Here is a 26009-nt window from a genome sequence, read left to right on the forward strand (position 1 = left end):
TAAATTAATCTTTCGTGGTCGAATTACGTTACGATAGAATAATTTTTTTCAATAAGCTTAATAATTCCATCACTAAAGATTGATAGATGAGAAGAAACGCGCTGTTATATTGTAAATTAAGTATATATTTAAAGTGATACATTTTTCCGAAACGATATTTTCGGAAGTTGAAGGTGATATTTTAAAATTGCTCAACGAACGTCAATTATCAATGCAAGTATATTTTTTTACATATCAATGTACGAAATAAAAGGAGAAAATGGGCTCTCCAATTGTACGTTATGCAAACTTTTATTGTATAAGTATATTTTATATGTTCATTTTTCTATAATTTATAACGGAAAAACCTTTTAACTTCTCCTACTTGAAATTGTTAATTGATGCAATTGTACATCTATACAATTAGTTATACAATTGAATACTGCTCATACTTCTGTATAAAATGATATTGTTAAGTTCATTATTCTGTAACGTGTGATGTTAGAAATTTCTTGCCCTTTTTGTACTTGAAATTATCAATTGTACATGTAAAGTATTTTTATACAATTATTTTATTAATATATTTATATTTGGTGGGGCGAAGAAATCGTAGTTAATCAATTGCAACTTTAAAACAATCCTATTCAAAGCATTCTTGTTTCCATCGTCAGTGAGCTACGTTATCTGAGTATTTATGGAAATACTTTGGACTTGTGATTACAATTAAAGGAACAGTAAAACATTTGAAAGATATTTCTAAAAGAATACGTTTATTAAACTTATGATAACCTTTGGATAATCCTGAGATATAGTACTTCTATGAACGAATATCTCTTGATCGAGTATAAAAGTGTTCGATATCTGCAATATGAACATACATAGATAATGGAAAATATTTATCTTGATAAGAAAATCCGGAGGGCTTCCACTGTCCTTCTGGGTGACGCAGGTGCTCGCAGGACATGGAGTATTCGGGGAATACCTGAAGAAAATCAGAAGAGAGGTGACGAGCACCTGTCACCACTGCGGTGAGGGCGAGGACACGGTCCAGCACACGTTAGAATTTTGTCCGTCGTGGAAGGTCCCACATCGTATTCTACGGCTAACGATCGGAGAAAGACTAGATCCCTCGTCAGTTGTGAAAGCGATGCTGAGGCGACAAGATCTCCTCGCAGTACGCTCATATTGCGAAGCAGTAATGCTCGTAAAGGAACGAACAGATCGGGAGAGGATGAGAACATCCCACCCTAGCAGGATTCCGCGCCGAAGGACGGTCCTGTACCGTTCCCTAGGTGGTTATAAAGGCTGACACGCCGAGGAGGATCTGGACCTCCTCAGACTTACACGACGGCTCAGGGGATAGCGTTGAGAGGGGTGGTCCCTCCCAATTCCCGAACTAACCAAGGAAGATTCTCTCAGACAGGAGAAGACGCAAGAGTGCCCTGGAAGTAATCCGAAAATGGGTTCTGGGCATTCCAGCTGAGTGTCGGGCGGTCCACCGTGGGGTTTTAGTCGGTATAGTCCGACACTACCCCGCCGCTTCCAAGCGGGGGCGGGGTGTCCATGAGGATTTCCCCACGTATAAAAAAAAAAGAAAAAAAAGTTACCATTTATATAATATAATAGTTACATAATAATTATTATAGAATTATATAACCAGTTATATAATATTATTAATTATATAAAAATATCACAATGATAAAATTTACAAAAATATCAATATAAGTATTAATAAGGTCTTGTGATATAAATATTAATTAATTCGATATCATATGAAAAGTATGTATAAATACATTTAAGCACATCAACTTTTGGCTTTATGTGCTTTCCATTTAAGTATCAAGTATGTCAAGAGTTGTAAACACACTATCCAAACAGATAAACCTAATACAGTCATGTAATAGGAAATTGCGGGCATATCTATGTCTTTTAAAATCTTTTTAGGTGAACGTAATGGACAATAGATTTCATCACATCGTAAATTTTTTCTGTCTCCATCGTAAATTGCTTGTAAAATACCTTCAAATCCATACCTACAGAAAATAAAAAATAATTTTCTTTCTACAATTAATTTTATAAAAAAAAAATAAATCTTTATCAATTATGAAATGTATTAATTACCTAAAGAAACTAATGGAACACAAAGGTTGCAGAAATGATGGCACTTCCCTAAATTTTAGGAAAAACCCGGCAAATAATATCATTGGCATATTGAGTGCAGGAATCAAGAAAATTCCCATCTGAAAATATTAATTAATTTTATTAGTATTATTTTAATTTTACATAATTGGATTGTTTTTATATCAAATTAATATGTGTCGAATTATGAAATTACATAAAATCACAATGATACAAATGTTATAAGTGACGTAATATGTATGTTCCCAATTCAGCGAACATTAGGAGAATACTTGACCCTATACAGTCACGTTGTAATTATCTCAAATCATACATTACATGCGTATCGAATGCAGCCCCAACAAGCATTCCTGATGATTGTCCAAGAATTGTTGTTAAAATACAAATCAACCATGTACGTAAAAATCTATCGCATTCCATCGGTTGACCAGTCATATAGTATGCAATTGAAATAAATACCGAAGGTGTAAGAATCTACAAAGATAATTATTATATTAAAAATAATATTTTTAATCAATATACTGTCACTACATTGAGGATGTTTATGCAAATTTATACTTTTACACACATAATTAAATAAAACAATGGAATCTAAATAAAGATTTACCCTAGTGAGTGTCACAATGAGCATTTTACTTTTAATATTTTATATATTTTTTCATATTGTAAGCATTCTAAATATTTTTGTGCTTCTAAATTTCCCATAAATGCATAAACATTCGCAGTCTGATTATCATATTAGAGTAACAAACATATATGTATTATACAAATGCTACTATTACACTTACTTGTAATGGGAGATCTGACAATACTTTTACAGAAAAATAAGACCTTAAATGATACCAATTATTTAAGTACTCTCGTATAAAAACTGCAGCTTCTATAGGAACTGTAAGTAAAGCAAAAATTTAACGTAAACTTTGTAATAATTAATTTGATGCTTAGATTTCTAATATTGTAAAAATAATGGTAACAAATATTTAACTTACACATCTGCACAGCCGGCATGGAATTCGCGAAGTATAAAAAGAGCAGAATAAAAAATACACAAGCTATATTGCTGTGAATCCTATTAGCATTAGTTCCTGAATCGTAAAATACTATGCCTAGTAGAAAAGCTACTACAATGTGAGCCGCGAATCTCAGTTTTGTCAAAGTCTACAAAAAGCAATTTGTACAAAAATGAAATTTTTAAACGAAGCGAATTACTACAAATTATTAACTTCTGACGCAATTACTAACATTGTCTCGTTTAATACAAATTAGTGCTTTTAATAATAAAATCTTGTGTTCTTGCCATAGAGACGATAGCTTCGATATGTCGGTACTATTATCCAATTTTGCAGCAACTGTAACATTTGTTCCTAAAATACTTGTACTAGATTATTCAATATTATTTTAACATTAGACTATTATTTACTCTAATTATTCTAACTATTCTAGTAAAAAATTATTCTAATGTTATCTTTATAAATAGTGAATTTCTATGTAAATATTTCAAAATAATATAATTACCCCTAATAGGATGTTGAAAGTGTTTCTTCCATTTTGAGTATTTATCTCGACTAAGTTTCTGTAGATTATTTAAATCACCACTTCTTTCCCCAGTTACAACTTCTACAACTACAACGAAATTAACAATGAGTATGTTGAGTAATTACCAGATTCATATTATTAATAGTAGCGTTTATTATCAAATGAAGTTTCCACGGGAAAAAGGGGGAATGTCAAATTCTAACATATCTAAGGAAACGAAAATTTATTTTTTAATATACACACACAATATACATGTATAATATCGCAACATCATATTTTCTCATAGACATTATATAAAAATAAAACATTTTATTCTTTATTTTGTTCTATATCATTCTCAACTTTCACTCATGATTTTAAGTAATATATTGTAAGTATTATACATAAATATATATAGTATATATGTGTGTGCGTATGTATATATAGTATAGTAAGTAAGTAATATAAGTAAGAGTAAATCATTAAATTGTAAAAAATGAAAAATATGTTGTCGCTACGCCTCAATTTGTTATAACTACTGTAATATGCAGAAAATTTTAATTCAAATTAATACGACATAGCTGGTGATAAAGGGCATTCACAGGATTGTACGAAGAAAGTAAAGAATTCGTTAAAATTTTCATTCCCTGTTTTTCCTTTGCATTCTTCAAATAGTAATATATACGTTTATTACCAAATTCGGATATATTATAAAATTGAGGACACACATATTCTGCTTCACTGAACGTGCAGAAAACATCGTTCCAAGCTCCGCAATAAAACGATGTCCCGTTATGTATAACTAGTAAATCGTCAAATTGCGATATCATACGACTACTGGGTTGATGAATCGCACAAACGACTGTGCAACCTCCTTTTGCTATTTTATGCAAGAGTCCAATTACCTATCCGAAATATTTTTATTCGAAATAATATCATTTTCTAGATCACTTTTCAAAGTTACATATTATAGGATTAGTGTTACAGACCTGATTCGAAGATGTACTATCAAGCCCACTGGTTGGTTCGTCGAGTAATAAGACAGATGGTTTTGTGATTATTTCTACACCGATTGATAATCTTTTCCGTTCTCCACCGCTTAGATTCTCTACTAAAGTGTCTAAGCAGCTTGTCAAATTCAAATTTTCTGCTATTTCTGTCACCTGTAAGGTTAGATATACATGTATATGGAATATTTCACTTGTAAATGTATAATTGTGTTTTGATCAAAATTTTCGAAATTTAATATTTTAAAATTTCCAAATTTTCAAACTTCTATACTTGTGAATTTTTAAACTTTCAACTTTTGATTTGTCAAACTTACGAGTTTTTTAACTTTTGAATTTCCGAACATCCAAGTTTTTACATTTTCGAGCTTTCAAACTTGCAAATTGCTGAACTTTCAATTTTTCAAAATTTTGAATTTTCAAATTTCAAAAATTCCGAATTTCCGAGTATTTGAACATCGAGAATTGTAATTTTTCAGACCTTTGAATTTTAAAATTTTTAAAGTTTCAATTCTCAAATTTTCGAACTTCCAAATTCTTAAACTTTCAATTTTCAAATTTTCAAATTTGAATGATTTGAAATTTCGAAATTTTTAAAAAAGTTCTTGTATGACATTTCGCCACATGGATCTTAAACGAATAGCCACAAATTAATATATATTACTTTCTACAGCAAATGATGTACATATAGAACGTACAATCAAATTGAAGGAGCGCAGTTCACGAATACCCTGAACCTTTAAACGTGCTGCAATGTAGAGCGTTTCTCTGGCAGTAAGAAGAGGTTGTAAAGCAAATTCTTGCGGTAAGAAACATGTTTGTTTTCGGAATGCTCTGCCATTCCATTCTTTACCGTTAACTGTGATCGATCCTTTAACATTTGTACTTTTTAGGTTACATATAATACGAAGTAACGTCGTTTTCCCAGCGCCGGAAGGACCGATAATCGCCGTTAATCTCTCAGGACGGAAACATCCTGTTACATCCTCTAATATTCTTTTCGACTTTTCTGTAAGAAGATAAAGATTTGATTTTCTCTATGACAAATTTGGATAAGGTATACTATCCAGACTGCAAAATTTTTTATCTTTATGTATTGTTTCAAGAGTGTTTTATATCTTTTTCATGATATAGTTTATATAGTCTATAGGAAATATATAGTTTTGCAAATTCGGCCTTATGAATCTTTGGTCCAGAAAGGTCTTCACCATGTTTTAACTGTAGAAACTCACGTAAGACCGTGATATAGAGCGGTAAGCGGTAAACAGCAAAACAACTGATAGTACAGTCAATGCCAATTTTACCGATTATCGCTCACTGCTCTCTGTATACTCATCTGTATGGCCTAACCGATCGTTTCACGGAAGCGGGAAAATAAGAAATACCTCTTGGGTTAAAAAATAATCTAATCCAATACTCATGATTCAAATGCGTATAGAGTAAGCCATTCAATAGGTTAAGTACCAAACTTTAAGAAAGATATCGTCAAAATTCATAAGGAAGTCGCACATCAACAAGTTGACCGAAATTGTTTACGCCATATTTCCATGAAAAACGATCCTCATTTTTGGTTTCAGTGATCTTAAAAATCCCTAGAAAGTACTATTCTACCTTAATATTTTGCAGTCCAGATACTATAATAGAACCATAATTTTATAATGTTAAATGCTTGAAAAATACTTGCAAACAGAATGTTAGAAATATTTAATGAACAAACGTTTACTAATATTGGGTTAGCAACTAAGTGATTGTGGATTTTGTCTATTCCACCTAATGAAAAAATCCGCAATCACATTGAAATAGAAAATAGCATTAATGAAAACTGAAGTCAAGGTCAAAGGTCATTTACGTAAGAATTACAGAAAGAAGACAAAGAGTATATGTGAATTTACTGTTTTAATTAAAGGACAAATTATTTTCATTCTTCTTCTATAAATGTATAAAATCATTGTAAAATTAAAAATCATTGTAATATCCATTAATTAAACTGCGGACTTTTATACAAATTGATATTTTTGGGAATATAATTAAAAAAGTGGAAGCTCGGTAGAAAATTATTTTAGCTACAAATGTAATAGAAAGTACTATACTATGGATATTTTACATATTCTTCTTCTTATTTCTTCTTCTTCATACTCTTCTTTCTTTCATATTAAATACATTCTGTGCAATTTTACACATACGAATTTATATATGTATATATATTATATATATAATATAATATAATTATATAGTATAAATTCTTAAAAATCCGTAACCTACTTATAATTTACATTTGTTGTTTGCTACTTGTGACTAGAGCATTATGAATGCGCATACTTATCTTCATATTATGTTAAATCTGAATAAATATTATCAGAAATACCATCTATATACAAACGCATAAGTATTTTTTGTTATTGTCAGTTACAAAATTTTCTTAATTTTACAATGATTTTATACATTTATAGAAGAAGAATGAAAATAATTTGTCTTTTAATTAAAACGGTAAATTCACATATACTCTGTGTCTTCTTTCTCTAACTCTTACGTAAATGACCTTTCACCTTGGCTTCAGTTTTCATTAATGCTATTTTCTATTTTAATGTGATCAATATTGCGGTTGCGATTACACAAGTTAATCTATTATTCGCATATCATTAAGAAGCAACGGGTTAATGCAAAATACATACTTGCAACTTATAATAAATTGTTCAAATAATTAGCTAAAATAAATAAAAATCATCACAAAGTATTACACGAGTAGATAAATAAAAATCATCAGAAAGTATTACGCTAGTAGATACAAATAAGGTATAAAGTCTTCTCATTTTTGTTCCTACAGATCATTCGTATTTATAGTTATTACTGGATTTAAAAACATACTGCTTGGTAAATATTTTTAAATACTAAAATTATCAATCACATATTACTGATTGGGTTACATACATTTATGCATAAGTTACATACATAGCTCATATTTATCGCATAAATAAAACATTCTTACCTACTAATAATCAGTGGTACAGTCAGTTAAAGAATTTTGCATGCGTATATTGAATTTGATGTTTATCAGAAGAAACTAAAATTTGTTGTAAAATTCTGTATACTTTCATATTAACTGATATTCATTTATTTTCGGAATAAATTAAAAAAATCTACACATCTACCTCTAAAAAGATCGTAAACAGTTATTGGTACCTACAGAGAGGACACACAAGAGTCCTTCTTTCCTTTTAATGTATTCATAATGCATTCATAATCATTAGGTGGTACTGACAAAATCCGTAATCACTCAGTTGCTAACCCAAAATGTAGCTATGTACAATAGGAGTATGTATAATTTTGCAAAATTATATTTTGTATCTTTTTACTTCTCCTTTTTTTATAAATGTAATAATTTGTGTTATTTTTGCTTATAATGAAAAGTAATTTGTTATATTTCAAACATTGATTCATACAGGTTTTTGTAAGTAATTGTACATAGTAACAGAATGCATAAAAATTATCAGCTATCTTAGCTCAGCACAAAATTTAATGAAAAGAAATAATGAAGAAAAATAGACAAAAAAAAAAATTGATTTCTGTTTTTAAACGAAGCGATTAATCGACAACTATGTAAATGTTAAATGCCATTTAAAAATTATTCTCCTCAATTAACTAATAGATAAAATGATAACTAGTCATCCTTTAAGTAATGCAGTTGTTTTATTTTCTTCATACACACGAATTAACTAAGAATGAACGTATAATTGGCGAAAAAGGTATAGTACAATAAAATCATAAAATTGATCAAGTATTAAAGTTGGCATATTTTCAGGACTGTAATTTTTAGAACTTGAGATCTTTAGAATTATTTCTGTCTTCGCAAGTATATTTTAAAAAATTACATGTAGCATAGAATCTGGAAGCAGAGTTAAGTAATACACAATTTAATTTATTTTTAATTTTTTATTTATTTTTATTTTTAACTTTCTAGTTCACATATATATTCTAAAGGAATTTAATATATTAATTCACAAGTAATTTTGCAAACCATGGTTTGAAATCTTTCTTTCTTTGTATTATTAATATTTCAACAAATTATAAACAGCATTGCGTTGAAAAACAAGTCTAAGCAATACACAATTTATTATTTCTTAATTTTATAATGTACAATTATTCTAAAGAAATTTGATATATTGAAATTAACAAGTAATTTTACAATTTTTACAGATTTAAACCGCTTCCATAAAATGCATGCACCTTTGGATACACATACATATGGCCACCATTGATTAGGTTTTAATTTACGACCTCACTATATCTCTCGCATTAAGTATACTTGCCTTTACCAGAGCAGATGGAATACGAGAGATTGTCAAACTCGATGTGCATCTTGGTAACCGACTGAGAATCTGGATTCAAAAATTTCTGATCCTCTCCCATTGTCAGTTGAACGGTGCATTCTTCTTCGTCGATCATTCTCGCTGATGGATTAACGATTGCATTATTATGATGCGCTTCCATCTTGATTTCTTACATCCGACGACTGTTAAATATATATTTAAACTAATCGTTCAGATAAGCCACTGGAATTTGACCCACGAAAATTGGCATTTACGCAGGTTGCACTATGTTATCATCTGTTATCATATGTACAGCGCACAATCACAAACGATGATTACAACTCAAAATGTTTCAGTTGTTTGCTGCTTATGAAATAGATGTTTTCCTCCACAAAATAAATATAAATGGTCATTTAGTTTCATATAATCAAAACTCCACCGAGAGGAATACTAAATATATACATATATATACATATATATATACAATATATATACATATGTACACACTTCCAAAAATTAAAATTTCAAAATATTTTGTAATAGCAGATTTTTAAGACACAATGTTATTGTGAGTAAATATTAATTAAAAATGTTTAGCAATTATTACTAATTAGTAAATAATTTATAGGATACGTTCAGTTGACTGTAATTTTTCACAATTTTAGATTCATCAAATATGAGAATTTTATACACAACAAGGAGATTGCACTAGTTGCTGGAGAATGCATCAAGAAGCTAACAAAGAAGATGTACATTATTCACTATGATGCAATGGTTGCATATAGTTAAATGTCGCGATGAAAAAAGAATTTTTCACGTGGTTCGTTGAATTCACTTTATTTAGCAGAAGAAGCATTATGTTTCCAAGGCACTCTTTATCTAATGGCGAACGCAATAGAAACGATATGCGATCCCAACGAATTCGTGACGGCGACTGCCGATTAACTCTTTATTACAGGGCCGTACAACTTTCTTGCTACGGAAAGCGTGTCCAGTCCCGTTTGACCTTGCATTCTGGAGTTCATTGCATCTGAAGTGCTACACGCGTAACTTTATTTAAAACATTTCTATCACGATCGCTTTTATAAATCGACACTTCTTTATATTTTTTATTTTTTTATTAATTACTGTATCTAACAAAGAGTTTCCTCCGTTAATTATTAATAAATGTTATCACTATCAATATTACATTAGGTTGTCCCAAAAGATTCTCTTTTTATTAATAAATAACAGATGTACAACATTTTGTTTTATGTCAAATTATTGAGTTATGTACGATCCATTATGATCTATTACTTTCCTCCATCTCTCCAGAAACGACATAATGCTATTTTTCCAAAACTTCCCAGATTTGCTAGAAAAATATTGTTTTAGGTATTTTAATATCATCTATTGAATTGATTCTTTTATTACGAAGAGAATTTTTTAACAAGAAGAATAAATAATAATCACGGTGGAATATCCGGAGGTAAGACATCGCAATCCAATTTAATGAGTTGTTTCTAATGACCAGAATTAACGAACAGACGTCATATTCTATTGCGATAACGTCAGGACCCATATATCTTTAGCTGTTAGAAACAAATTGTTATCATTTGATTGGATTGTTCTACCTCATCTTCCATAATCTCCGAATGTGGTTGCGCGTGATTATTATTATTCATTCCTTTCGTTAAAAAATTGTTTTCTTACAATTTTTCAAAATTGTTTAAAAGATTCAGTTTAATAAATGACCTAAAAATGCATCTAGAACGATATTTTGCTAACAAATCCCAGAAATTTTGAGAAAATGATATTATATGAAGAATGGATTGTACATAGCTCAATGACATGATATAAAATATAAAATATTATGCATTCATTATTTACTTATAAAACGAAAGAAACTTTTGGGACAACTCAGTATTTATCTGAACCTTTAAGAATACAGAATAAAAAAATTATTATTAACGTTTGATATTTAAATAATTCATTATAACAAATCTAAACAGTATATCACATTTTGAAATATTTGCGTAAAATTAGTATAATCAAAATATTATGTATATTGTTAATAATTTTTGAATAGCATTTTTAACATTTTCAATCAAAAAAAATATTCTCCGCGAAATGTTAGAAATGAAAATGCAAAGCTAGAAATAAATTGAAAATAAATGAATATATTTAATTTTTTATAATATTACGCTTTTTCTAATATATATCGACTGTAAATATAAAACGGCTGCTAACTTTTTAAATTTAGAACAATGTTGTATAGTATATTTAATGTAGACGTATATACCATAGATTTATGGAAATAGGCGTAGAATCTACGAATAATATATTTAATTATACTTTAACATGTTCCAAACGAACATAATTTATACAAAAAGTTTGCTGTTATCAATCGATACGAAACACAGTATCAAAAGACATTGGTTTGTGATATTAACTATCTCAAGATAAGAATTTCTATTTCTGTTTCGACAAACAACATCGTATTGTACAAATAATTATTCGTCGCTTCTTCCTGTCATAATAAAACTACAATTAAATGCAAATATATATTCTTTTTCTTTCTCCAATAAAAATTTCTTATAAATTCTTTTCTTTCTTTTTTTTTTTATACAGAAGTTTTAAAAGAAAATCAGTCTTTAACAATAACTCATTTATATTGTTCTATTTACACTGAACACAACACGATCGTAAAAAAAATGTTTCATCGACATTTCACACATATTTTCGATTTTGTATTTTTATACACGTTTCTCTAACTTATATTTCAGTAATGTGTACGTTCCAATATCCAGTGCGATATATAGAGCGACCAATACAATCAAACAGAACCAATAGTTAGCTTGCTTCATGTCTACAGCGTTTAACAACGTCTCCGGTATCGCAAAATGGCAATAGACGTCTGAACAAGAAAGCTTTGGTCTATCATATCTAAAATCACAGAACAATATTGCGTTAACAATGATGTGAAAGGAACAAACTTTATAAAGTAAATTTTATGCTGTAGACTTTACCCATAAATGGCGATCATTACACCCTCGAAACCGTATTTAAGAAACGATAAATGGAACAACCATCGTAAGTATGGATGAGCGTCCCTGAATTGAACAAAAAATCCACTGAATATCAAAAATGGAAGAATCGTGAGTGGTCCAAAGATCATACCGTGCTGAAGCAAATAATAAAATAAGAATGCAATATATGGCAAATATTTTTAAAAATATACATTCATACAAACCTGTATTTTCATTCCTGTTCCAACTAAAAGGCCAAACGTTTGAGCAACCATACTGACGGCAAAACACATCAGCGTGTAGAGACAAAATCGTTGAAGTTCTAATAATTGATCACTCATATAATATACAATGAGAATATACAAAGAAATGGCTGTGAATTGAATGGGAATGTCAGCTAACTTATTAGCAAGGTAAAAAGAGTGTAATTTGTACCAACGATTGAAATGCTCCCGCATGATGATTGGTAACTCCGAGGGAACTGTGATGTAATAACAATTTTTATTGATTAACATAAATAATTTTTATTCAAGAAAACAAGGTAAAATGTTTTCAGCTTACATGTTGTTACTGTTGCGCTGAAGGCACTGAACATAAGAAACATTATATTGAAAAACAGAAGATTGAAGTTATCCAACACGTAGACTGCATCTTGGCCTATTTTGAAATAGATCACGCCAACGATCAAGGCAATTATAAAATGCATTGAAAGTCGCGTAAATGTTAATACCTGTAAAAAGGACAGCAGGCAATTTGAAAGTTTTCTTACTTTGTTAAGAAAAAATATATATAAGAAATTATGGTCGATCTATCGAAATGTAACGCTCTCTCCGATTTCCATGTTTTTGAAATATGTTGTAAAACTCAACACTGAACTTTTTCCTACACATACAACCGTCGGTCCTCCTTAGTTTCCCAGTTAGACGCAACAGTACCCCGCCGTTCGCTCTTACTTTTTAAACTGGGTTGGGTTAATAGTAATATCAATTTGCGAATCCCCTTATCGATATTAATGTAAACTGTAAACAATGCTGGTCAACCGCCTCACGCAAAGGTCGGATTAATGCATATTACTACTAACCCAAACCAGCTTGAAAATTAAGGCCGAGGGGCAGGGTACTTTTGCGAATAACTTTAAAACTAACGCCTACCGCCAGTTATACGAATAGGGAAAAGTTGTTCAAAATGTTGAGTTTTACAATATATTTTAAAATCATCGAAATCGAAAAGGGCATCACACTTGGATAAGTTCATCAAAATTACAGATGAAAAATATTTGAAAATGTTAATATTTCTTTGATGTCTAAATTTCTATATAATTTTATTATAAATATATCCATTGAAATTGATAGAAGTGTCTGAAATATCATACTTTGACCAAGATCAATTACTTCTGCGGTTATATTACTAATGTTATTTATTACATGTTTTCCAAGTGTCAGATTTCTCTAGAAATGTTACGAACTTTGTATCTACATATTCATTTCTATCTCTCGAATTATTCAGTGAAATTTACTAAAAATATTTTTTTAACATTTTAGTATTAATTTTCAAATTTAGTCGAAACATTCTAATCAAATTATACTATTAAACTCAGCTTATACAATCGAATTTAAGAAAGATAATATTACAAAGAGCTCTTTCACAGCTCTTATCATTTAATAGACGTTGACTTAGTAATCAATGATCTCACAGATGGGACTGACTTTATTATTATTGTACATTTCCGTGTTCTAAATATGAAGACATCTATATATAAAAAATAGCGACCAGTCGCATATCTATTTTTATTCTTACGCGACTAGTCTGTACACGTGTCACAAATATAACAAATAGAGAAGACTAACAAATCCAAATGATTCTATTAATACTATTGTGTTGGCTCTTCTTACAACTAGCGAGTAATTTCGCAATTGGCGGCTGAGTTATACTATAACTTTCTTCTACGATTTGTCTGTTACAACGAACCTATTTTGTAAATAATATATAGCGGTTGGAAAAAATATTTGCACATTACATACTAATTAATTAGATTCAAGTATATTAATTTTCGTATCATTTAGTAGTACTTTCATAAGATTACAAAAATTGAAATGTAGGACCTGATAGAAAAATACTTTATTGGAAAATATAAACAAGTGCAAATATTTTTTATTTACATTGCATTTACATTGTAGATAAATTTTTTATTCCAAGATCGAATTATTAATTACCTTATCTCTCGAGAGTCTGATAGCGTTTCTTTTAAGTAAAATGAACAGCTGTTTCCAGAAGCCAATGGCACACCCAGTACCAGTTTTATGTTTACCATAAACGTGCTGTATCTCCATCGGAGACCGTTGTCGAAGTGCTTGAAACGAAGCTGTCACATTCAAAGCGATCACTTCCTCTTGATGATTGACGTTGGTTACATTACTAATTGACCTCCATGCATTGTTTTTTCCATTCTCGATGGCATTCACCATCTGCGGCAGATATCTGCCGTAATCTCCATTGCAGATTTCCATCACTATAAAAAGAGAGACTTTTTCTCAAACATCATTTAAACTTGGTTACTCTTAACTTTTTAAACTGATTTGAAGAAGTGAATAAGAAATGTTAATGGATATTTTAATAAAATTTTCTTGCTAATTCACGAATGTTTTGCGTGATACTTATAGTACGAATGATTAAAGACGCTTTGTATCTTGTACATCAAATATCTTGTACATCGCGATAATTTTGCATAATAAAATAGGCAAGGAGCAATAGATCACGTTTCCATAAATCATGTTCTGTTTTTTTCTTTCTTAAATGTGTATGCAAAACGCTCGTGCAATATCTTTTTTGATGATTCTTTATTCAGAGATATTACTACACATAGGATATAATGTAAATTAGCAATATGATCAAGGAAATGGTATGAAATATGCCTGATTTTCATTTACTTACGAGTATTTACTTACGATAATCAGCTGGATTATAGTGAGTAGGACATTGCAAACCGAGGCTGCTCAAATAAGGCACTAAATTCTGTGTGCTACCGCTATACACACAATTTCCGTCTGCCACCACGTAAAGATGATCGATCATATTCAACAACGAAGCACTGGGTTGATGAATAGAACAAATCACCGTTTGTCCCGCCTTTGCCAACTGCTTTAGCAACGTTATACAATATTTTGAGGTCACACTGTCTAGTCCACTGCAATTAATATCAGATTAAGTCTTTACTATTATAATTTGTAGTGAATTAGTATAATTTATAGTGAAATTTGGTATTAATAAAGCATACAGGTATTAAAGTACAAGTATATACCTAGTGGGTTCATCGAGAAATAAAATCGGTGGACTGTTGATTAATTCCAATGCAATGGCCAGTCTTTTCCTTTCTCCACCGCTAAGTTTTCCCGTTCGTGTGTGGCGACATGTGTCCAGGTTCATTGTGATCAAAATCTGATCAATCTGAAAACGTGATTGAAAATTAGTTTCCTTTTAAATTAAGAAATATGAAATGCTAAAGGAAATACTTTTGTTATATTATATAATAAACTAGAATATAAAACAATGAAACTATAAAGCAATTAATGGGGCAATTAATTCAACTTTTTCAACAATTATACGCATGGTATATTATTAATATATGTATTAATTGGTATATTAACGGCATTAATTGTAATTGGTATAATAACATAATTATATCATTGATCTATGCTTTTGTCCAATACTTTAAACATCATAAAATTTCTGTTGTATTTGATCTGTTTAATAATGAATTTTCCTAAGTTAAAGAGAAATTATACAATTTTTTATTTGAGTATATCGAATTTAACTTAGATCAACCTTATTCAAAATAAAGAAAAAATTAAAAATTAATTATTAATAAACAAAGAAAAATTAACGCTAAAGAATGAATAATGAGATATTTGTAATGATGGGGAACTGCTTCTCTGACCTTGAGCTCCTAAATGACTATAAACAAGCTATAGACAATAAGGTCTTCGACGAGCAATTTTTCAATTAATTTGAGCGTTGTGACTTAGAACAAACAACTCTGCGATTATATTATAGATTTATTACAGATTGACGAATAAAATGTAATATACCTTTTGTTTCTTTTGTTGAGAACTTGTGGTAAGTTTCAGGTCGGCAGCAACGTTCATTGCTTCCTGCACGGTCAACAGTGGCTGCAAATTGTCGTTTTGCATTATATACGCTAACAATCTTCGAAATTCATTGAGATTCCTAGCTTTTGAATTGACCATTATATTTCCAGTTACGCCAGTCGTTCTGAAAACGGCCCAAAGTAATGAAATACATTTTTAGTCTGACGATTTGTAGCGCGTTTCCAATTTTCTTACATTCCTCATCATTTTTTAGATTTCTTTTCCTTTTTTCGATTTCCTTTGTTAATTTTCTTGTTTTATGGAAGATAGAAAGATTAAATTACAGAGGAACTATGTTATATGCAACCCATGTGCCGAAAAGAATGGATCAATATTCAAATTATGTAAATGTGCCAATTTTCATCAGTTATACGATGCAGTTAAATGCATCGTGATAACACACAATGGTCGATTTAAAATGCCTTCAGCTAGCCTACTTAAAACATCGCATAAACTAACTACATGATCTTAGTATGTTTGTAATTTTCATAATGAATCGTTAGACACAATTTGATATTTTTAATTCACTACCGTAAGGGAAAAATATTAGATAACAATAATTGAGATAAAAATAAAATTGTGAGAAAGAAATTACTTGGTAATGTTATCATCTTTAGCTAAAAAAAGATGAACCTATATAAATCTAATTTGTTATTTAGAACCTTTAAACATATAATTTTCTAAATCTTCTAGTGGTAATTTACACAATGATTTCATATATGTAAAAAATGTGATATGATGTTAAAAATTATAATATGAAGTATGAGAATATACAGACAATCAACAATGATTGTGGAATATAAATTTAATTAATGAATAAATAATATGTTAACGGAATTTCTTATAACAGACGTTCACAAGAGCATGGAACTAGTCGCGTTGCAAATAGTGGTTTATCGTTATATAAAATACAAGATTTCTTTGGTCACGCAAGTTTATCGGTGATAACTCTATTTCATCCAACGAACATCGCATTAAACTTCGATGCGTACTCAATGGAAATACAGGTCGTGTCTGTTTGATCGAGCAATGAAAGGATACTATGTGTTCATTATTACAATCTCATACAATTGAGCATTTAATAATACTTTCTGATTAATAGTTTAGAATTAATGTTTTGGAACATTCATGTGTTCATTATCTAAAACAAACAATATAGAAATTACTACTAAAAATAAATTTTGAGGCAGTTAAAAATACATAAAATGAAGGAATTTATCAACAGTAATTAACAGAAATATTAACTGTATTATGCTTCATATCATGTGTATCACATGTTCAGTTTTCATACTAGCATCTTTCAAGCCAGACACTCGTCTCAAAAACACGTGTTTCTCGTATCAATTTTGTACAACTCCCCTTTTTGTTGTGACCGTTAAACTGTCATCTAATTTATGTGGCATGTGGACTCATTTGCCAGCATTATTCTATTAAAGTAGAGCGAGAATTTCATTTTGATCAAAAAATTCTAGATAGTATGTATTTGGTAAATTTTAGGTCAACGAAGATATATCAAATCATTGAAAATTTCAATTTGGTGTAGCGTTAATAGCGTCATCAATGGTTGATAAAGTCAATCGTATGGTTGTTAAAAATGACAAAGATTGCGACATAATCCTCGTAGGTCAATGATATCTGATATTTTGAGATCAACCGGAAATTGACCGTTTGCAACAAATTATGTGACCGCACTTGATACTTACAATTTCACACTACATGCTACTATGATTACTGTAATGTAATAATTGCTCATAATATAACAGTCGTGTCAACGTTACTTTATAACCACAGATATTTCTAGTATTCAGTCTAATATGTAATATCAATGGCATAAAATTATTGAAAAGAGGAATGCGTGTAGCGAAATTATTTGATTTCTTGTATTTATTTGAAATCTTGTATTTCTTTACTGGGTTTCTCCACTTTAATCAAATCTCAAAATTACTGTGCATAGAAAAGATTTGTCAAACTATTATTTACCTGAAATTGTTATATCAATAATAGTTATAATATTTCTGAGATTAAATAAAAATAATATACATTATATGATATATTAATATGAAACAGTGTAAGACTTCATCAAACGTTAAAAAGTTTAGTTCTCAATAGTTGATTTTCTAGTTATATAATATATCATTAATCAACATCGTAGCACAATATCATCAGTGATAATTATTATCAACGTGAATCTATTAAGCCCAATTTATCCAGGAACCTTTTACAAATATGTATTGTTTAGCATTAATGATTATCTACATTTCCTGCCCCAAATTCGACAGATTGTTCTCGATGATTCATATAAAATTTTGTCGAAATTATTTACTCTGTGTCATGTAAATGATAAAAAGAGATTATAGACAGAAGAAAATACAGATAAGAGATCTACTAACGTAAAGCCAGTTAGAACATCCATCAATGTGGACTTTCCAGCACCGGACAATCCCATAATGGCCGTAAGTTCGCCGGCTCTGAATTCGCCGCTCAAATTTTTTAATAGTTCAGTCTTTTCTGAAAAAAACATTTATGTACATATTTTTTGCAGACATGCGTATTATTAAATGATATCTGGCTTAAAAAAAAAAATGACGCCCTCTGAATTATCAACGAAAGTTGGAGTATTGGATAGATATTATGCATTGTTGAGCTTCGTTTTTATAGCGATAACACGCTGTCCTTTCAATGTAAACTGTGTAAAGTTTATAAAGGCTCGCGCATGCGAGTTGATTTATAACACTAATAAAAATAGTATTCTATATGGCAAATTTTTTGTAAGTTTTTTTCAAAATTTTTTACATTATATTTATTGAAAACTTTACGTAGTTCTATAAATTAATTAAAAACATACGTTTATTAAACAATTATTTCATTTTTGCACGAATATTTTAGTTAAATATTTAACTTTAATTAAAGATATGGATGAACTTCAGGATCTATATAATAATTAGATTTTTATGTATTTATGCGAAATTTAAAGATGTATACAACTGTACAGGATGCGTATAATATACAAAAATATACAAAATATTTAAATGAAAGTAGAGTACTCGTTATAATTTTTTAATAGGTAAAACAAATTCAAGTTCTATTTCTTTGGTCGTGTACATAAAAATGTGAATTTGCACAACAATCGGTAGTTTATATAATGAAGTAAGTAATGAAGTAATAGTAATAGAAAATAAACGAATTTAAAATGCTTTCTAGATAACTTATGAAAGTAGTAAATTCCCAAATTTGTTTGAAGTTACAAGTTTTCAGGTTTAATACCCTATGTTTGGAAATCCGTGGTGAACCTGAAGGGCTTTAGAAGAAAAGGATTACAGTCAAAGAGCGAAATTTCAACCTTTTGTGTCTCATCGTGCAACGTATACCGTAAATAGAATATAGAGATATACATATGTATATCATTACAATCTGCAGCTGCTAAGTTATGAAATTTTTGCAAACACTAAACGGTCCATACTTTCACTCTGCAATACCGACGCATCTCTCTCGCATCGCTGCAAGAATTTCGAAATTGTTCGTCTTGAATTCTTCCTGTCAATTATCGACTAAAAGTGAAAAACATCAATTCAGTGCATGCTACATTGCGTGTCGATAAATCTAAAACACCAAACCGCTAATTACGTAAGTATATTATTAATTATCGATAATAAAGACACGTGATAATTCCTACTTATGCTTTACCTGTTTACCTCGTCCTGTTTTCATCTGATCATGAGATCTGCATCATATTACATTCCCCGATGTTTGAAAATAAGCGAACGAGACTCGCTTAAAACCGATCGTTTTCCCTGTTCGGTAAAACTAGAAAGCAAAATCAACGGAAAAGAACTTAAAGGAGAGAACGGAAAATGGCAAAGGTGAGAGTAGTGGTGGGAGAAAGCATACTTTTCTTATTACGATATTATTTTTTTAATTAATACTATGTTAGGTCCTTGTTGGATTTACGTATCATTTTAAGTATTCGATATCTCTAATAAAAATAAAGAAAGAATAATTTTCTAACCAACAGTGTGATATTATTATTTCATCTTTTAATTAATATGATATGTTAAACCGTCATTGAGGTTATGTACCATATTTATATATTTGAAATACATAATAATATATATCTTTAATAAAAAGGGACTTTTATCACATATATACATAGAAAGTTACGTGGAAAGAGAAAGATGAAGATAAAAGATGCTTATTATATCGCTGATCGCAGCATAATGAAGGTCTTATTGAATTTGTAACGAACGATTTGACTCTATTATGTTTTTTAAAGACAGTATCAACGATGTTTATTATTCTGTCATCTTCTCTGTCGTTTCTGTTTATTAACCGTTTCAGGGTTAATAAACTCATATGGCGGCACACATTGGCGCACGCATACAACACAAAGAGATGAGGTAGGGGAGGGTCTGATTGTGCATACAGTCAGATACAGACGATACAGTCTATATTTGTACGCTCTCAAGGGAATTCTTAAGCATTCCAATTCGGAGAGCGAGAACAGCTCCTATTGTATTATCATCTTAACAATTTATTTACCACGATATATTTGCTCTAAAATATAGTAAGAACATTTTATTTTAGGTACATTTGATTTTACACTGTTTTAACATGAATGTTATCTACCACGAATACTTACTAAAACTGTCTATCATAAAAAGAGTAATAGATAAGAAAATAATTATTTTCTAATATGGTCATTAGTTGTCTAGATAATCATTGTACACATTTTAAATGTCTATTTCAACTATTATTAAATATTATTTGAATTTAACAAACATAAACTCTAAAAAAATACAAGAAATTATCCTTTATGTATTATAATTACCGTGTAAGTTAGCTAATTGAAATTGACGTTTCACTTTATTTATATTACACTACATCACAGTTGATTCTTTTCTAAATTACTTACCCCTATCTGTTAGGTTAGATAACATAACTAAAAGTGATAATAAATGGAAATTGATTGGAATTGATATCAACAATTATCTTTGGTTTTAAAACTAACCATACAATAAAATATGAATTATAGAAAATATAATTTATAAAATATTTTTTCGGAAATCTAGAAGAAAATAAAAATTTATTATAATTACTATAATTCAATTAACGCACGTTATAATACTACATTTGTATATGCGCTTGTAAGTATGATAACGGTAATAAATATCATTGGTAATAAACAATAATGCATATAACATTTACATATAATAATGCAAAAAAGTGAAATTTCCATAATTACTAACAGCTTGAATGTGCCTTAGAAAAGTTAATATAGTTTATTCGTGTTAATTAAAAGCGATTATCTTATTACTTTGACTCACATCGAACGCGAAAATTTTCGTCCCCGTTTGTCACAAAATTAGCCAACTTCGAAAACCGTTATTCCGTTACGACGCTATCACATTCAGTTCCGTTAACTCGTAAAGATCTTATCTCATGAATAAACATCATATTGATTTTGTTGGTCGCAATACACTTGTGTACTAATTAGATATTAATATTACTTCTTTGAAAGAAAGAAAGATAATTTATCATGCGCCAAACATTTTGGGTTGAATAAACAGGACGCCAAATCTATTATGTTATACGTTACACGATAAGAAAAATCAAGTAAAGATTTCTATAAATAAAATGAAATGTGTCACTTTATTCAAACATATTCAAACAATGCATTTCATATTTCACTTCCAATACAAAAGGTTTTATATGAAATTTGCAATATTAAAGAAATTTTATGTGAATGCGAATAAAAAAGCAAGAACAAAAAATTTGTTACATTAAAGAATTATTTATGTACATTAGAAGCAAAAATTTTTTTATGAAAGTTTTTACATAACAAGAAATTATTTATATAGCTTCCATGTAACAAGTTTTTTATGGAATTTATCATAGCAAAAAATTTTGCTTATAACAATGACAGTAAAAATTGGATTGTAATGAAAAACTTACTTCCAGAAAGTATCCGTGGCCTGGCGCAGTAGGTAATATCCTCGAAGACTAAAAAAATCGATTTTTGGATATCCATTAAGTCTTCTAGCTTCTTAGTACTGGTCGGAGCATTTTCAGAGGTGGTGGTCACAATATGCCTTAGCTGCTGTTGCATCTCGATGAGTACCTTCGTGCTCATTTCCTTTGTTCAATCTTCCTCGATTCCTCACATCCGACTTTTCACTATGTTGTGCTAATTCCTTCTTTTCTTAATGGCCGATGTGAGTTATCAACACTAAACACAACGAAACACACACATGAGATCGCGATAAACAATACACGAAACGAGAACTAAGAGAGAAGTAAAGAAAGACCGAGTTGGTATAGCAAGTTTCAAGGAATTGATTGTCACATTTCGTAACCGTCATATCGTGGGTGGACGTTTATGAAATTTTATACAAAGCAACCAGAGCTTCGTACGCTCTCATACATTTACTTTATTCCATATTTTCTTCATTTAATTAGAAAAGATCATGTTTTCAATATTCACTAATATCTATATTGGTTTAGCCTCACGTAACATAGTAATTATTAATAATTTGAATAAGAGAATCTCAGTAGAAAAGTTTACCTAAATACCACACATTACATAAAGCATTATACTGTTGGTATTTTATATGTACGTATATATTTTGTCATACTTCATCCATTCTATAATATATTCGTAAACTAGCACTTTCTTATTTCGTGCAAGTGCATACAGATACGCAATCCAGTAGTCACGGACGATTAAGAAAACTGTTGGCAACACTTATTTTGTCCGTATTCTTACCGATTTGAATTGTAAATATCGAAGCACGTAACATGAATCTACGTCGAAACACCGTCAAAAAGTTCCATTGTAGAAAGCGAGAAATATAGATAAAATGCGTCAAAAATTTTAACTTTAATAATGATATTAAATATAGTAAATAATAATGGTATAATATAATAAATTTGGTATTTTATATATGTATTTGAACCATTTATGACATTGAAGTATTATTGTTTCATATAAATTCCACGTGCTAAAATTTGAAATCTAAAGTCCTCTTAATACATTCGTATCGCTAGACTGGTTCTATTATCAACCTATGATGCGCCATTGCCGCCTGTCTCTAAGATTAGGGAACAAAATACAAACTAATCGCTTTCATCCAAATCGTATTCAAACAACAAATTCACGCAAATTTATATAACTTTCTAGATTCTATGTTCAATAATGTTTTAATTTGACTAACCGAAAAATTTTGTTTTGTTTATATCGTTACTTAATTTGTAGATCACGGATGTTTGTACAAATTCATATTTTTGATAAATATAATTAACAGACTCGATGACTAAAGTGTGAAACTCGTATCGAAGAAATCAAACTGAAGCACATGAATAAATACATAATGTAAAAGAAGAAGCTTTATCTACATACATCATAATGAGTCATTGAATCTTAAAAAATCTGTTATCAGTTTATAAGGTTTCTATAAAAACTCATAAATTGCTTACTATTTATGATAGTTGCAATGTTAAAAATGTGAAAGTCGAATAGAAATTCATTTTATTTACTAAATACTATAAGTAAACTAGTATAATAATATGTAATAACATATATGTAGTATAGTATTAATAAATACAATACCATACAATAACTATAATAAGTACGTAGTTGATAATTTGTTATTCTATACAGTATATCACCGTCAAATTTCCCTTAAATATCCGCAATCTAGTAATTTGTGAAGAAACACATACCGACGAAATATTCACTAGAACAAACACTGTGCATTTAATTGTAAATAAAAATAAAATTTCTTTGATAGAAATGTTTTATCTAGATGTTTTATACTGTACGATACAGCTCTCGCACTGCTATCGGAGGTGACATGTGAAACGCATACAAAGTTCACGACACGAGGACAGCACCATAAATGCAAAAGTAGAGGACGTGTTGAACGAACTCCTTATTAGAGGAGGCGCGCTGCTGTACTGCCACGACTGGCCACGAGCTACAACTCAGCGGTGAAGGCGAAATAAAATTTCATACTACTCCCTCCTCCTCGTCGTTTAATAATCGCGCACGTTTGAACGTGATGAAATTTTTAAGTGACAAAGTCTCACCTTCTCTTCTTCCAATTACTGGCCATACAGTTTCCTTATTTACCGACTGAATCGCCTAGCACACCTTTTCATCAATTCAATGAAAGTTTATATATTCATATGTACTTAATAACATTATGGTAAAATTTTATAATTTATGAACTACAAATTACAAGTTATTTACTTTACAAATATTTACAAATTTGTATTACAAATTAAAACAATTATAGGTTATCAATATTACTAAACTTCTTATTACTATACTGCGGATACTTATAAACACTTAAGAAATTGAATAATTTAAGCAGAAACTTGTTTTATCTATAGAATATTATAATGAGTAGCCTGTTTTAGATATTTTTTATATTTTTGCATTTTATGCACATTCTATGCATTTTTGTACTCTTAAATTTCCTGTAAATATATAAAAATCTGCTATTTAATTATTACATGTTGTAATTTATACTGTATTGTATTTATTCAATTTCAAGTGGTCAATTTATTGAATTTCATGAGGTTTATCTCATTTTACTGCGTGCATTAATATTACAATCAATGTTTGTGTAATAGTTACAATTAATATACTTAATTGTAATTTGTAACAAACTCTTGCTTTTATTCTTAGTCTGCGATTATATTACTAATATTATTAGTTACTAAAATACGCCATAGATTTATTCCTAAAGTTAATTTTAGAGATAGAAATTACAGATAGCCAATCGAATTTCTCCGAACACGTATCGTAGAATAAATGTTTGTCGATGAGATTTGGACACTGACATTTTACATTAATTATTATCGTTGTAAAACATGATTCATGCATCTATAAAAGAAATTGCCTTTGTTAATACAAAATTTCGGTCTTGAATATAAAACTGATTTGTATTTTGATATTAAATTTCTCCTTTTTAACAATAACAAAAAATTAGATAAAAATTAAAATTTACACAAGAAAGGCATATATAGATCTTCTGGACACTTAATATGTACTTTAAGCGAATCACTATGTATTTTGAGTCATTAAATATCATCTTTAAATGATCAAAAACAGGAAAGCTTGAAAAACTTAAAAACATTAATAAAAATAAAGTTGGAAAAATATCTAGTTTAAAAATAATAACTGAAAAATACTCGCTACATACAGAATAAACATATTAAGTCGAATGTCCATATTTCATTTGTTTTTCTTAAAAAACGTTATGAAACGTATATGTAATATAAAAACACTTACACAGAATTTCTAAGGCTTTGACTAGCTACAAACCAGTTAGTTATTTCTAAGTAATTAACAACAATAATACAATATAAAGTAGACACTGATCAAGACGAAGAATTTATGTTTCCGTAGAATGATTGTTTATCACTTGCTATCAGTCTCTAAAATATCTACCTGTTTGAAAATCCATTCTGTGATAAATAACAGGTGTGCAGTCTGAATGTCAGAAAGCGTGATTGAATGCAGTCGTTCAAGGACTTATCACTATAATTTTCTTGCATTTATGTTATACATACACTTATATTCTTTTTTCAAATACATTTATCTTTTTAATTCGTGCATTATCTTGCACAAATATATGTATATAAAGAGATTCCCCTTATGAGTGCTTATTATTGCAACAAATTCCTGAATCACATTACAACATTATATCAAAATATTACAATGCAAACATTAGTTGAAATATAAAACTATAGAAAATGTTTATTATAAAAGAAAGATACTGAAGAAAAATAAAAAGAAAAGAAACCATGCTCAGAAGAGCCGATCAAGGTATCGTTTATTTAAAGTAGGGCATTACAAGTGAAATTTCAATACTACCCGCCTAGATACGTGTCTTTGTTTCTGTATAA

General features: G+C 29.5%; 2 protein-coding genes across 6 annotated transcripts; both read right to left on the bottom strand.

The window, feature by feature from the left end:
* Positions 1-728: 728 nt before the first annotated feature.
* Positions 729-10626, bottom strand: LOC132916802 (ATP-binding cassette sub-family G member 4-like). Of its 3 annotated transcripts, none has more exons than XM_060977140.1 (11): positions 8948-10624; positions 5339-5649; positions 4623-4796; positions 4328-4538; positions 3634-3741; positions 3361-3467; positions 3108-3276; positions 2907-3007; positions 2437-2592; positions 2101-2219; positions 729-2012 (listed from the first exon to the last, which is right to left on the bottom strand). In XM_060977140.1, the coding sequence occupies exons 1-11, from the start codon at positions 9126-9128 to the stop codon at positions 1784-1786; spliced, it is 1866 nt and encodes a 621-aa protein (XP_060833123.1). In that variant the 5' UTR covers positions 9129-10624; the 3' UTR covers positions 729-1783. The 3 variants fall into 3 exon arrangements, with proteins under 3 accessions (XP_060833123.1, XP_060833122.1, XP_060833124.1); XM_060977139.1 differs by having other exon boundaries at positions 3361-3482; XM_060977141.1 differs by lacking the exons at positions 3108-3276; positions 3361-3467 and having other exon boundaries at positions 8948-10626.
* An 850-nt stretch (positions 10627-11476) lies between these two features.
* LOC132916798 (ATP-binding cassette sub-family G member 1-like) lies at positions 11477-24096 on the bottom strand. 3 transcript variants are annotated; one of them, XM_060977131.1, is made up of 11 exons: positions 23916-24096; positions 22050-22323; positions 18491-18608; positions 16041-16224; positions 15254-15399; positions 14901-15139; positions 14169-14464; positions 12517-12685; positions 12180-12436; positions 11956-12110; positions 11477-11872 (listed from the first exon to the last, which is right to left on the bottom strand). In XM_060977131.1, the coding sequence occupies exons 2-11, from the start codon at positions 22225-22227 to the stop codon at positions 11683-11685; spliced, it is 1932 nt and encodes a 643-aa protein (XP_060833114.1). In that variant the 5' UTR covers positions 22228-22323; positions 23916-24096; the 3' UTR covers positions 11477-11682. The 3 variants fall into 3 exon arrangements, with proteins under 3 accessions (XP_060833114.1, XP_060833113.1, XP_060833115.1); XM_060977130.1 differs by having other exon boundaries at positions 23817-24096; XM_060977132.1 differs by lacking the exon at positions 23916-24096 and adding an exon at positions 19793-19904 and having other exon boundaries at positions 22050-22182.
* Between the last annotated feature and the right edge of the window lie 1913 nt (positions 24097-26009).

The sequence above is a fragment of the Bombus pascuorum genome, chromosome 2 (assembly GCF_905332965.1).
Source record: "Bombus pascuorum chromosome 2, iyBomPasc1.1, whole genome shotgun sequence".
NCBI classification, from domain to species: Eukaryota; Metazoa; Arthropoda; class Insecta; order Hymenoptera; family Apidae; genus Bombus; species Bombus pascuorum.